Raw genomic sequence first — 14,432 nt, forward strand, 5'->3', positions numbered from 1 at the left:
AGCTTGCCAAATAAGCTGCAGAGAGGGAACCCGGCTTCCTGGATCGCGCTGGCCAATGAGCTGATCTGCGCTGCAGCTGCATGTGTCGCGGCTGTGTGACAGTCACAATACATGCCCTGTTTGTTAGGCTCTCCATGCATGAGTCATGCCCGTCACAGCCGCGACACATGCAGATCGGCTCATCGGTCAGCGCGATCCGGGAAGCCAGGATTCGTGGCTTCCCTTTTCTGGGGACCATCAACATTTAAAGTCTTGGCTAAAGAGATCCATTCTTCCATTTTTTTTTTGCATATTCCTGGGGAACATTGAAAGGGATTCTGCAAGATGGCTGCCTTCATTTGCTTCAGGCTGCATCCTGTCTTAGGCACTTAGACTGGCAAGCTGCTACCCGCATTATAAGGAGCAGCATGTTGAATGAATGTATCGTCTTATTCGGCTTGACTGGTTTTCAACAGGGTGCACACCATGTAGAAAAAAAAATGCAAAGAAAGGGAATTCATCACGACAGGCGTAGTAAATGAAACTAATGCTTTCTTCTGCAATCCCAGAAATAACGTAACGTTTCAGTCTTAAAGTTCAGACCTTCATCAGATGTATTGCCATCATGTAGGGAAGATATAAAGTTACAGAAGAGGGGGGAAAAAAAGTCTAATTTGCAATCTGTACTGTTCAGGATGCTTCTTGTCTGCCTGTCAGGAAATTGCCCTCCTATAGAGAAGCTGAGGGACACCTGTCTCGGAAAATGTTTTTTTCAAGATGAAGCCTAGGAAGGGTTGCAGCCTGAAAAAGGCGATGTCTGCCATCTTTGAGTACCTCTCTGAGAACCACCATAAGGGCCCCTGTTTTGAGAGTGGCTATGATAGATTGTGTCCTTGCTCACTTTTTGTGTGGTACATTTAAGCACACAAGGTTTTGAAGTAAAAAAAATAAATAAATAAAAAAACAATTAAATGAGGCGATGGTACCTAATAAATAAGTTGACCAAAAATGATGGCAAATGTCCCTAGCAACCACAGAACTAAACTTCATTGTTTTCAAAAAGCCAGTGAATGTTCTTTGGGATTCATATAGGATTAGATTTAATCTTCTGACTTTAAGATAATCTAAAATTGCACCAAATTAATATAGAATACCAGTCTTGATGATCTCTACCATTGTGTGATCGGTGGTGGCCATTTTTTTTGGAAGCACAGCTGAGCCTAATACATGGCCATGGAACAAAAGAAGCTACAAACCAATTATGACTGCTTTTGTGTGTCTTGGACATCGTTATCACATTGGCTTTGTGGTGCCATATATAGCTCTCAACATGTCCTCCTATTGTCCTAACAGGCCAAGAATCGTTTGCTGCTAACAGGAACGCCCGTCCAAAATAATCTGCTGGAACTCATGTCTCTCCTGAATTTTGTGATGCCACACATGTTCAGCAGCAGTACCAGTGAGCTGAAGAGAATGTTCTCCTCCAAAGCGGTAATTGGGTGAATTCTGTACAACGCTAAAAATTTAGTATCTCCATCTGAACACAACTGCACCCGCACCCCTCCCTTCATCACCATTTCCTTTCTTTCCTGTTTAGCATTTTTTCCATGATGGCATCATAGTGCGGTCTGTATTTTTTTTTTTTGCTCTTTATGGGCTTATGTACTTGCATTGCTGATGCTATGATCAAGGCCGGACCTGTCTGATATTTTCCTGCAGACCACTGGGGGGGGGGGGAGGGGATTAGACCTGTGAACATCATCATAGAATATCTTGGGTACAATAAAAAACAGATAACACTTGTGCTAGAAAAACTGACGTGTGAATGAACCCTAGTGGTAATAAATACCTCGCTGCTGAGGATGTCATCAAAGTGACTGGAATAGTTTCCCAAGCTTACAAGTTTGATTTAAGATATAATTAAATATTTTTCTTGTTAAAGATTTTTGATTTAAAATAAATCAATGAAAATGCCAGTACTTTCTACTACTCTCCCCTCTCATCTGAAAACATATAACATGGTGCATTTAGAAAAGCCTTTTTTGGCCTTTCAAGCACCATTAACGAGCACTGATTGACTATACACAAGTTGCTCAGCGTTCATTTACCAGCCTGATTATACTAGCTAACTAACAATAATGGCGACAGATTGATGGCTCATACGATCGATCTGTTCCTATATAGTATCTTTATTGGCAGCACATGTCCTGTTTACGCAGGTTGGGTTGATGTGTTGCTGTTATATGATCAAAACGCTCTTGTTAATTGATCACTGGCATAATTGCACTCAGATAATTGGGAACAAGCATACCTGCTAACATAAAGTATATACTCTCCTCCCATGCTGGTGCCATTTCTGCGGTGTTGGCACTCGCTCTCCCTGGGGCTCCCGTGCGATTACTGTGACGCCAGCGGACAATCAGCGCTGGGTCACTGTCCCTGCCTCCTGTCGAATTGAACAGGAAGGGGATGTCCGAGAGCAGCTGCAGCCCTGGACTTATTCTTCATGTTCGATTTGTCTGAAGGCGGAGACACTGATGCCAGCGCTGATTGGGCGCTGACCTCACATGTCACAACAACTGCACAGGAGCCTCGTGACCGTGAGTGCCGACACCGCAGGAACGGTGGCAGCACGGGAGGTGAGTATGGGCTTTATTATTTTATAGGGGCCAAACATTTTGATCAAGAAGGGATTGTCCTAGCAGTGGACAACCCCTTTAATACCACAGTATCATGTTGTACATTCCACGTACCGAGATGATCGCCATCTTGTGGTAGAGATGTAACTTTACAATAAGAACAAAGCACTTGTGTCCTTATATAATTCTGTTGTAACTGTGCAGTCAGCTGTATGTTTCTCAACATAACACACACGGTCACTTCAGTTTTCTTGTTGCTCCCTAGAATCATAGGCTTTTTGGAACTGCTTTTCCCTGTCATATTTATTTTTCACACCACTAAATCCACCTACTACTGTAAATTTTAGTGTTCAAATAGAATTCTGACCTAATAAAAACACTTTGCTTTTATACTGGTCACAAAACTGAAAATGTTCTTTAGATTTGACAAATGACAAAAGTTGTAGCGTTTGGTTTTTTTTGTTTTTTTTTTATTAACAAGCAGATTTGATAGCGCAGTTGCATATTTTCAGAAGTTTGCAGTGTGGTTGCTAATAGTATGTATTTGCTTGTCTAATGATCTTTTCATCTAGAAATCTACTGATGAGCAAAGCACTTTTGAAAAGGAGAGAATTGCCCATGCAAAACTAATCATGAAGCCATTTATTCTCAAGAGAGTAAAAAGTGAGGTAAGAGATGCATGATGGATTGTGATATATTTGCAATGTGATATATTTACATTGAACATAACTTGTAATTTTAGGAAAAACTCTTATCTGGGAGCAGCACTGTGGCTCAGTGGTTAGGACTGTAGTCTTGGGTTCAAATCCCACCACGAACAACATCTGCAAGGAGTTTATATGTTCCCCCTGTGTTTGCGTGGGTTTCCTCCCACATTCCAAAACATACTGATAGGGATTCTAGATTGTGAGCCCCATCGGGGACAGCGATGATAATATGTTAGCGCTATATAAAAATATATAATATAATAAAAAATAATACTATCGAAATTAAATTCATAGCTACAAAACATACACAGTTGCAGGCAAAATACCAAACCATGACGTTATGTGTGGTAATAAATGTTCTTTCCTCCTTTTTTCCCATTTGGCCCAAACCACTGTGAATGCTTTTTCCGCAACAACTCATTTCTGTAGTTTGTTGCCTAGACATCTTTGACTCTTTACTTTTCTAGCATCACAACCTTCTACCTTCTCTAAAAAAAAAATAAATAAATAAAATAAAACCTCCCCATCCTGGTACACCAACATCAGTCATCCTGCTGCTGCCCCTAGTGCTAAACTCGCTGCCCAGAACCCTTAAATGCAATTCTGCAAAGCAATGTTCACCTGTTTGCTATGACTAGTTGACCAAGCAAAAGAATTAACCAGTCGAAATAAAAACAAAAAATGTTTGCTATCTTATTGACCTAATAATTAAAGGGAACCTGACAGACCATTTATCCTGACTGTACTACGGTGCTACTTAAATCCAAGACTGGCTGCGTTATTAAAGCTGTGTAATTTTTACTCAAAAATATAGACTCGCCCCGATTGGAGAGTGTGATCAAGGCCACAATCACACTTCAGCATTTGTAAGCCAAAACCAGGAGTGGGTGAAAAGTGCAAAACACCTGATTTTGACTTAAGGTACCGTCACACATAGCGACGCTGCAGCGATACCGACAACGATCCGGATCGCTGCAACGTCGCTGTTTGGTCGCTGGAGAGCTGTCACACAGACAGCTCTCCAGCGACCAACGATCCCGAGGTCCCCGGTAACCAGGGTAAACATCGGGTAACTAAGCGCAGGGCCGCGCTTAGTAACCCGATGTTTACCCTGGTTACCATCCTAAAAAGTAAAAAAACAAACGCTACATACTTGCCTTCCGCTGTCTGTCCTCGGCGCTCTGCTTCTCTGGTCTGGCTGTGAGCGCCGGGCAGCCAGAAAGCAGAGCGGTGACGTCACCGCTCTGCTTTCCGGCTGACCGACGCTCACAGCCAGTACAGGAGGAGTGCAGAGCGCAGCGCTGGAGGACAGACAGCGGTAGGTAAGTATGTAGTGTTTGTTTTTTTACTTTTAGGATGGTAACCAGGGTAAACATCGGATTACTAAGCGCGGCCCTGCGCTTAGTTACCCGATGTTTACCCTGGTTACCAGCGAAGACATCGCTGAATCGGTGTCGCACACGCCGATTCAGCGATGTCTACGGGGAGTCCAGCGACGAAATAAAGTTCTGGACTTTCTTCCCCGACCAGCGATCTCCCAGCAGGGGCCTGATCGCTGCTGCCTGTCACACTGGACGATATCGCTAGCGAGGTCGCTGCAACGTCACGGATCGCTAGCGATATCGTCTAGTGTGACAGTACCTTTACAAATATACTGATGTGAAATACTGAACTTGTGAACATAGCCTAAGACCCATCCCCTTCCATGATAAGCAATGTACGCAGGGCTTAGTCTTATGGTTTTATATTTCCCATCCTTTAGCCTCAAACTTTGGATTGCATGTGGCGCTTTAATTGGAGGCTCTAAGAGGACCTTTAGGACGAGACCTCTAATTGCTGTGGACAGTCTGTGATATTTTATTTCGCTTTATTATAGTATACAATTCCAACTAGAACAGATATCACAGAGACCTACAAATCAGAAGAGACACAAAATGCCACAGGTAGTAGAAGATTCACAATGTTCTTGTCTGGCGTCCAGATTGACGTGAGCCCTGGACCAAGGTCTTGCGAACGAGTTCCAACGTAACCTTGGTGGTAATCTCTGAGAGGATCTATGTTCCACACACATTTTTTTGTCCTGGGGGGCACTACACGAAGATTTTAGAATTTTGAGTATTTGCTCCACATATTGTGATTTCTGTCTTGTCAGGTCCTCAAGCAGTTGCCTCCTAAACAAGATCATGTTGAGTTTTGCCAAATGTCCAAAAATCAGCAGCAACTATATGATGAGTTAATGATTAAACTGAAGAGGTCAATTGAAGGATCAGGTAAAAAAAAAAAAAAAAAAAAAAAAAAAAACCTTTCCCAATGATTATGAAGAAATAAGTCCACAGCTGTTCTTAATAAGACTGGACACAAGTGTTTTTTTTTTCTTTCTAGGAAAAAATTCCGAGCTTTGCAATGTAATGATGCACTTAAGAAAAATGGCCAATCACCCCTTGTTACACAGACAGCATTATACAGCAGAAAAATTACGTTCCATGTCCAAGCTAATGCTCAAGGTAAATATATTCCTGGCCAAGTGTGAGATGTGATCATTATTGGATCAGTAGATCTGGGTCATGGAACTTATAGTAAGGAATTGTTCACTTACCAAACAGCCTACGTCTCCTTGTGGTAGTGAAGGGTATGTACACACGTGGTTCATATTTCTTCAGCAATATTGCTGCTTGTGAATACACCTTGTCTATACCCCAGATTAATCCGTTCAAGACCCTAATTATAGTAGAAACCATCTGTACTCTCCTCCCGCAGCTGCGGCCTTCCAGTGATGCCAGAGCCGCTGTTCTTGGAGAATTACTTGGTTTGTTGTTGCATACAGGATGCAGCCAATCAGCAACCGCTCATCAATATTGCATCGGGTTTGTTCTGACTAATGGTTAACTCTGCAGCTGATGAGTGGTTGCTCATTGGCTGCATTAGGCACATGACCTAACAAGTCACTCTCCGGTAACGCTGACATCGGCTTTCCTGGAATGGTGCCATTGCAGGAGGGGGAGTATAAATTATTTATATTTTAATCAAGGCCCTGAAGTTGATGAAGCTGGGGTAGTGTAGAAAGTCTATAGACAGTGAGCTGCCTATCACAGGAGGGGGCAGATTCAGACTCCCAGGCAGCTGCTACTTTAGTCCAGCAATGATAAGTGCTGAAACAGTCATTGCAAGCAAATAGCATAGAACTTGATAAGAGGCATCGCTGAAATCTGTTAACCCCTACAGCATGCTGTCTTCAGATTACATAACAAAAACCTGCTGACAGATTCCCTTTAAGCATTATTATATATTGATGGACATTGCAACAGTATGTGATCTGTGCATGCATTCCACCAGCAGAGGGCTGTAAGGAGAGACCCTGCAGCCTTAGAGCACACCGAGCCAGCAGTATTTTCAATGGAACTTTTGTTCATGGGACAACTTGTCTTTAGTGATGAGCGAATATACTCATTACTCGAGATTTCGCGAGGTGTCCTCCGAGTATTTTTTTAGTGCTCGGAGATTTAGTTTTCATCGCCGCAGCTGAATGATTTACATCTGTTAGACAGCATAAGTATATGTGGGGATTCCCTAGCAACCAGGCAACCCCCAAATGTACTTATGCTGGCTAACAGATGTAAATCATTCAGCTGCCGCGATGAAAACAATCTCCGAGCACTAAAAAATACTCGGAGGACACCCGAGCATGCTCATCACTACTTGTCTTCACTCGCGTCAAAAGTGTTGTTGAAACAATGGATAATGGAAAATTTAAACATTTTCAAATGGATGTTTAAAAAAAAAAAAAAATTGTTTCTGTGCAGAGATTAAATTATATTGGTGCCCCTGTTGTAGAGGTGTGTTTGCTGCTGGTCAGCAGCACGTGCTGCTTTCATTTATCCCACAGAAGTAAGGAGGGAGGAGGAGAAGTAGTGAATATTCTCCAGTGATGCATCTGGCAAAGGCTCTTCCATGCCTATGACAATACTCCTCCATACTTGTTCCTTTAATTAGGGATCATATGTGCTATACCAAAGGACCTTTAGGTTCACCTCCAATAAATCCCACCAGTGGAGTACAACAAGCTCAGTGGCTGGACATACTGTATTTTATGGCCTATAAGATACACTTTTTAGCCAGAAAAAGTTGCTAAAAAAGTGTGCACCTCTACTGAAGTCCTAAAGTCCTGAGGCAGTTTCCTGTGATCAAGGAGAGACCCATACTTTCTGATCACTGAGAGATCTGCTCTCTTACCGCTCAACCACTGATCAGTCTAGATGCTCTATGTCCTTACTAACTAAGAATCTTCCACCAGACTAGCTAAAGGACCTCTCAGATCATGTGATCAGTCATATGTCTAGAAGGTACGGTGTGCAGTATAGTAATGCGGCTGAGCGCGGAGCGTGCTCTGGGGATGCGGCTGACTGTGGAGCGTGCGCTGGGGATGCGGCTGAGCGCGGAGCGTGCGCCGGGGAAGCGGCTGAGCGCGGAGCGTGCGCTGGGGATGCGGCTGAGCGCGGAGCGTGCTCTGGGGATGCGGCTGAGCGCGGAGCGTGCTCTGGGGATGCGGCTGAGCGCGGAGCGTGCGCTGGGGATGCGGCTGAGCGCGGAGCGTGCGCTGGGGATGCGGCTGAGCGCGGAGCGTGCGCCGGGGATGCGGCGGAGCGTGCGCCGGGGATGCGGCTGAGCGCGGAGCGTGCGCCGGGGATGCGGCTGAGCGCGGAGCGTGCGCCGGGGATGCGGCGGAGCGTGCGCCGGGGATGCGGCTGACGGCAGAGCGTGTTGAATATACATCTTGCAAAGTACCATGAACCATAGGTCTATTCTCTTTATTCTACCTTAGTGCATTAATATTAGCGCTATTGCCCTCTCCACGTCTTTACACCTCCAGGGAAATTTTAATTAGTAAGAAATTTATTTCCTATTTTCTGCTGTCAAAATCTGTATTGTGCATGTATAGTAAGGTGCATCCTGTAGTTAAAAAAAAAATAAAAAAAAAATGCATATACCATATTTTTCAAATTTGTTTGCCCCTTCTACTGCACTGGTGAGATTCATTGAGGGGAGTCAAAAGGTCCTCTGCTATAGCACACAGCATGGCTGCTTAGATGAAAGCGACAGGCAGGGAGAAGAAACATGAGAGAACCATTTTTAAACCTCTCTAATGCTTTATTTTCCTGTATGGATAGACAGCACTTGTTGGGGGGAACATCCATTTTAAGGATGTGATTGGTACGACTTGGTTTACAGTCAATTATTGCATTAGTCTGACTTTTTCTGCTTTGATTAACCCTTTCTATATACTGCGTGGAGTTATTAGAATGGGATTCCCTATAGCAGAACATATATTATTTCAAGCAACCCAGAAAAAAAACACCCACGCAAATTTTCTTAACGTATTACTTAATGTTCTGGGTTTATATTCCTTTTTTATTTTCTTCATATAGGAGCCAACTCATTGTGAAGCCAATGCTGATCTTATCTTTGAGGACATGGAAGTTATGACAGACTTTGAACTGCACAGACTTTGCTCTGAATTTTCAAGCCTTTCTGGATATAAGCTTGAAAAGGAAATGATGTTGGATTCTGGGAAATTTGTGGTTCTTCACAAACTATTGTCTGACAGCAAGAAAAAGGTATTTGTAATACTATCAATGTGTTTTTACCCTTTTCCAAGCCAAGTAACCCCTACTGACAAAAAGTTCCATCAATTGACCCAAAATGCTTGATCTGTTACTGTGACTTGGCTGTGATGCCTATGTGCCCATTGTGCAAAAATGTTTGCCTGCTGTCCTGCCCCAAATAGAAAGTGGAGTGCTTGGCACAACATACGAATATTTTTCCTACTACACTACCCTTTAAGAATAAGCCCCAACCTACATCATAAATATAGAAATATATGCAAACCATACACCAGAAAGCACCTAGTTTAAAACCATGTTAATGCAAACCGATCTTGAATACAGGCTCCCAACGCAGACCCTGCAACATTTGTAAATCTCATCCATACCTGCCCTCAATATAATTTCACCATAGCCCCTTAACCCAGCACAGTCGTATCCATAGTCCCTCCCCACTTACCGTATATACTCGAGTATAAGCCGAGATTTTCAGTCCAAATTTTTGGGCTGAAAGTGCCCCTCTCGGCTTATACTCGAGTCACTGTCGGCGGGTGAGGGGGAGAGGGCGCTGATGTATACTTACCTAGTCCCAGCGATCCTGGCGCTCCCCCTGCCGTCCCACGGTCTTCGGTGCTGCAGTTCTTCCTCTATCAGCGGTGGAGCCGCCTATTCATTTCTCTAATCAGCGGTAACGGTGACCGCTGATAGAAGAAGAGGCTGCGGCACCGAAGACCAGCTGTACGGGGGAAGGAGCCGGACGCTGGGACCAGGTAAGTATGCAATATTCACCTGTCTGCGTTCCGGGCGCCGCTCCATCTTCCCGGCGTCGCTCCATCTTCCCGGCGTCTCTGCGCTCTGACTGTTCAGGTCAGAGGGCGCGATGACGCATATAGTGTGCGCGGCGCCCTCTGCCTAATCAGTCAGAGCGGAGACGCCGGAACGAGATGCCGGGAGCTGCAAGCAAGAGAGGTGAGTATGTTTTTTTTTTTTTTTACTGCAGCAGCAGTGGCAATGGCAGAGCTTTCTATGGGGCAATATGAACGGTGCAAGAGCACTATATGGGGCAGAGCTTTCTATGGGGCAATATGAACGGTGCAAGAGCACTATATGGGGCAGAGCTTTCTATGGGGCAATATGAACGGTGCAAGAGTACTACATGGGGCAGAGCTTTCTATGGGGCAGTATGAACGGTGCAAGAGCACTATATGGGGCAGAGCTTTCTATGGGGCAGTATGAACGGTGCAAGAGCACTATATGGGGCAGAGCTTTCTATGGGGCAGTATGAACGGTGCAAGAGCACTATATGGGGCAGAGCTTTCTATGGGGCAGTATGAACGGTGCAAGAGCACTATATGGGGCAGAGCTTTCTATGGGGCAGTATGAACGGTGCAAGAGCACTATATGGGGCAGAGCTTTCTATGGGGCAATATGAACGGTGCAGAGCACTATATGGGGCAGAGCTTTCTATGGGGCAATATGAACGGCGCAGAGCACTATATGGGGCAGAGCTATAGGGCAATAATGAACGGTGCAGAGCACTATATGGGGCACAGCTATAGGGCAATAATGAACGGCGCAGAGCACTATATGGGGCACAGCTATAGGGCAATAATGAACGGCGCAGAGCACTATATGGGACAGAGCTATAGGGCAATAATGAACGGCGCAGAGCACTATATGGCACAGCTATGGGGAAATAATGATCTATTTTTATTATTGAAATTCACCGGTAGCTGCTGCATTTCCACCCTAGGCTTATACTCGAGTCAATAAGTTTTCCCAGTTTTTTGTGGCAAAATTAGGGGGGTCGGCTTATACTCGGGTCAGCTTATACTCGAGTATATACGGTATATGCAGAGCCTCTCCCCTCCAACCCCTTCCCCCCCAAACACACACAGCATAGTCATAACCATAGTCCCCACATCGAGTATACAGTCATATCCAGAGTCCCCTGTCCCCCCCTCCCAGCATAGTCACATCCATTGTCCCTATCCACACCCAGCATAGGCACGTTCATAGTCTGCGTCCACGCCCAGCGTAGGCACGTTCATAGTCTGCATCCACGCCCAGCGTAGGCACGTTCATAGTCCGCATCCACACCCAGCATAGGCACGTTCATAGTCCGCATCCACACCCATCATAGGCACGTTCATAGTCCGCGTCCACACCCAGCATAGGCACGTTCATAGTCCGCATCCACACCCAGCATAGGCACGTTCATAGTCCGCATCCACACCCAGCATAGGCACGTTCATAGTCCGCGTCCACACCCAGCATAGGCACGTTCATAGTCCGCGTCCTCACCCAGCATAGGCACGTTCATAGTCCGCGTCCTCACCCAGCATAGGCACGTTCATAGTCCGCATCCACACCCAGCATAGGCACGTTCATAGTCCGCGTCCACACCCAGCATAGGCACGTTCATAGTCCGCATCCACACCCAGCATAGGCACGTTCATAGTCCGCGTCCTCACCCAGCATAGGCACGTTCATAGTCCGCGTCCACACCCAGCATAGGCAAGTTCATAGTCTGCGTCCACACCCAGCATAGGCACGTTCATAGTCCGCATCTGCACCCAGTCACATTCATAGCCTGCTCAGTATAATAGCCCATCCATTAGTCAAACAGATAGCCCTCTCAGTATACACCCCCTCCTCCCCTGTATAATCACATATAAAGTCCCCTCAGTTGCAGCCCTTCTTAGTATTGTCGCATCCATTAGCCCCCTTGGAATAATGCCATTTATGGGCTTGTCCTGATTCCCCCTTTCAGCATAGGCACTTCTTCCGACTGGTGGGAACGTTCCCTTCTTATCTCACCACACATCTCCCGCCAGCAGCAAGCTCTTGCCACACCACTGCGCTCTGGCTACATTTTTCTGCTGGAGGCTACATGGAGCTCGAGCATGGTGTCAGCTGTGCATGTTTGCCTCTTCCTACTATCCCAATCTTGGCTGTATGTGCCAAGTGTAATGGAACAGCCATCTAATTAGTAAATGTGGCCAATATAAAATAGGGGTTTCTAATTAACCTTGTAATGTCCCAATGATCTCATTTTTGCTGGGGAGAAATGTGGTGAAAAAAGAGACTGCATGTCATTTTTTCAAATATTTTTTAAATATTAATGACCAAATTCTTAATAAATGTATATTGAATGACAACCTATTTATCTATAGATGGGACCTCCGTGAGGATAGGTGTGAAGCATTTGGCTATATTGTGTACAAACCGCTGCTTGGCTAGCTACTAAACCTTCATCATTAAATGCTAAACATTATCTCCTTACATTTTTAATTACATTAAGAATATACACTGTAACAAACATTTAAAAGCCGCCAAAGCAACAAGGTTATCTGGAAGTCATTTGGCTGGTGCTATAAAATAATAAAGCTTTGGTAAAGGGGCTTAGGTGTGTGTGTGTGTGTGTGTGTGTGTGTGTGTGTGTGTGTGTGTGTGTTTTTGTTTTTTATAAACCTGAATAAATAGCAGATGATGCCCAATCATAAAAACTATGGAGAATATTCACCTAATAAAATAAGCCAACCTCAGGTCCAGATGTCAGTATTACCCCAAAGCTTCCTCTAAAGATTAGCTATATCCTCCAAAGGGATTGGTTGGGGATCTATTTTGACAAATACAATGTACAGTTTGTTCAAGTTCTCCATGGTGTAGTCTTTCTAGTCATCCAGGTGGCCTTTACATGGGCAGTTGTTGTGGAGCTGAATGTTACATGAATGGATGTTTTGTGGAAAGAAAATTGGAGCAGCCAAGTGCTCTAAAATGCCCCAAAAAAACACCATGTGATTCAACATCCAGTCTTGAGTGTAGTGCATGACCGTATGCCGCAGTACGAGGAGGCAGCGGAGCTTGTGGGCTTAATGTGCCTGTTGTTTGTTGCAGGGTGACAGAGTGGTTCTCTTCAGCCAGTTCACCATGATGCTGGATATCCTAGAAGTTTTCCTGAAGCACCACCAGCATAGATATATTCGGCTAGATGGAAAAACCCCGATCTCTGAGAGGTACCAGGAAATGTATTCTTTTAGTATTTTATACTTATTTGTCCTTATTAAATACAATGCAATAGGAAGAGTTTTGAACACGGACAGTGGGTGTAATGCATTTTGTCACTTCACTGTATATAGATATAGTATTAAGGCCCTGTCACACATAGCGAGATCGCTAGCGAGATCGCTGCTGAGTCACAAGTTTTGTGACGCAAGAGCGATCTCAGTAGCGATCTCGCTATGTGTGACACGTACCAGCGATCAGGCCCCTGCTGTGAGATCGCTGGTCGTGTCGAAATGGCCTGGGCCATTTTTTGATCGTTGAGGCCCCGCTGACATCGCTGAATTGGAGTGTGTGACGCCGATTTAGCGATGTCTTCGCTGGTAACCAGGGTAAACATCGGGTTACTAAGCGCAGGGCCTCGCTTAGTAACCCGATGTTTACCCTGGTTACCATCGTTAAAGTAAAAAAACAAACGCTACATACTTACCTACCGCTGTCTGTCCCCAGCGCTCTGCTTCTCTGCTCTGGCTGTGAGCACCAGGCAGCCGGAAAGCACAGCGGTGACGTCACCGCTCTGCTTTCCGGCCGCTGTGCTCACAGTCAGTGCAGGAAGCAGAGCGCCGAGGACACTAAGCGGTAGGTAAGTATGTAGCGTTTGTTTTTTTACTTTAACCCCTTAGTGACAGAGCCAATTTGGTACTTAATGACCGAGCCAATTTTTGCAATTCTGACCACTGTCACTTTATGAGGTTATAACTCTGGAACGCTTCAACGGATCCCGCTGATTCTGAGATTGTTTTTTCGTGACATATTGTACTTCATGTTAGTGGTAACATTTCTTCGATATTACTTGCGATTATTTATGAAAAAAACGGAAATATGGCGAAAATTTTTAAAATTTTGCAATTTTCAAACTTTGTATTTTTATGCCCTTAAATCAGAGAGATATGTCACGAAAAATAGTTAATAAATAACATTTCCCACATGTCTACTTTACATCAGCACAATTTTGGAAACAAAATTTTTTTTTCTTAGGGAGTTATAAGGGTTAAAAGTTGACCAGCAATTTCTCATTTTTACAACACCATTTTTTTTTAGGGACCACATCACATTTGAAGTCATTTTGAGGGGTCTATATGATAGAAAATAATGAAGTGTGACACCATTCTAAAAACTACACCCCTCAAGGTTCTCAAAACCACATTCAAGAAGTTTATTAACCCTTTACGTGCTTCACAGGAACTGAAACAATGTGGAAGGAAAAAATGAACATTTAACTTTTTTTTGCAAACATCTTAATTCAGAACCATTTTTTTTATTTTCACAAGTGTAAAAACAGAAATGTAACCATAAATTTTGTTATGCAATTTCTCCTGAATACGCCAATACCCCATATGTGGGGGTAAACCACTGTTAGGGCGCACCGCAGAACTTGGAAGTGAAGGAGCGCCGTTTGACTTTTTCAATGCAGAATTGGCTGGAATTGAGATCGGACGCCATGT

The 14,432-nt window shown here is 44.4% G+C and overlaps 1 protein-coding gene across 3 annotated transcripts in view; it reads left to right on the top strand.

Annotated features, from left to right (window-relative positions):
* The window catches only part of SMARCAD1 (SNF2 related chromatin remodeling ATPase with DExD box 1), a 168,493-nt gene that overhangs the window by 122,354 nt on the left and 31,707 nt on the right, over window positions 1-14,432 (top strand). For all 3 annotated transcript variants that reach the window (XM_069743577.1, XM_069743576.1, XM_069743578.1), the window contains 6 exons: window positions 1,333-1,470; window positions 3,191-3,286; window positions 5,478-5,595; window positions 5,708-5,829; window positions 8,749-8,937; window positions 12,823-12,941. In XM_069743577.1, the coding sequence (XP_069599678.1) occupies window positions 1,333-1,470; window positions 3,191-3,286; window positions 5,478-5,595; window positions 5,708-5,829; window positions 8,749-8,937; window positions 12,823-12,941 (782 nt within the window). The remainder of the gene's footprint in view (window positions 1-1,332; window positions 1,471-3,190; window positions 3,287-5,477; window positions 5,596-5,707; window positions 5,830-8,748; window positions 8,938-12,822; window positions 12,942-14,432) is intronic.

Source organism: Ranitomeya imitator, chromosome 1 (genome assembly GCF_032444005.1).
Source record: "Ranitomeya imitator isolate aRanImi1 chromosome 1, aRanImi1.pri, whole genome shotgun sequence".
Lineage (NCBI taxonomy): Eukaryota > Metazoa > Chordata > Amphibia > Anura > Dendrobatidae > Ranitomeya > Ranitomeya imitator.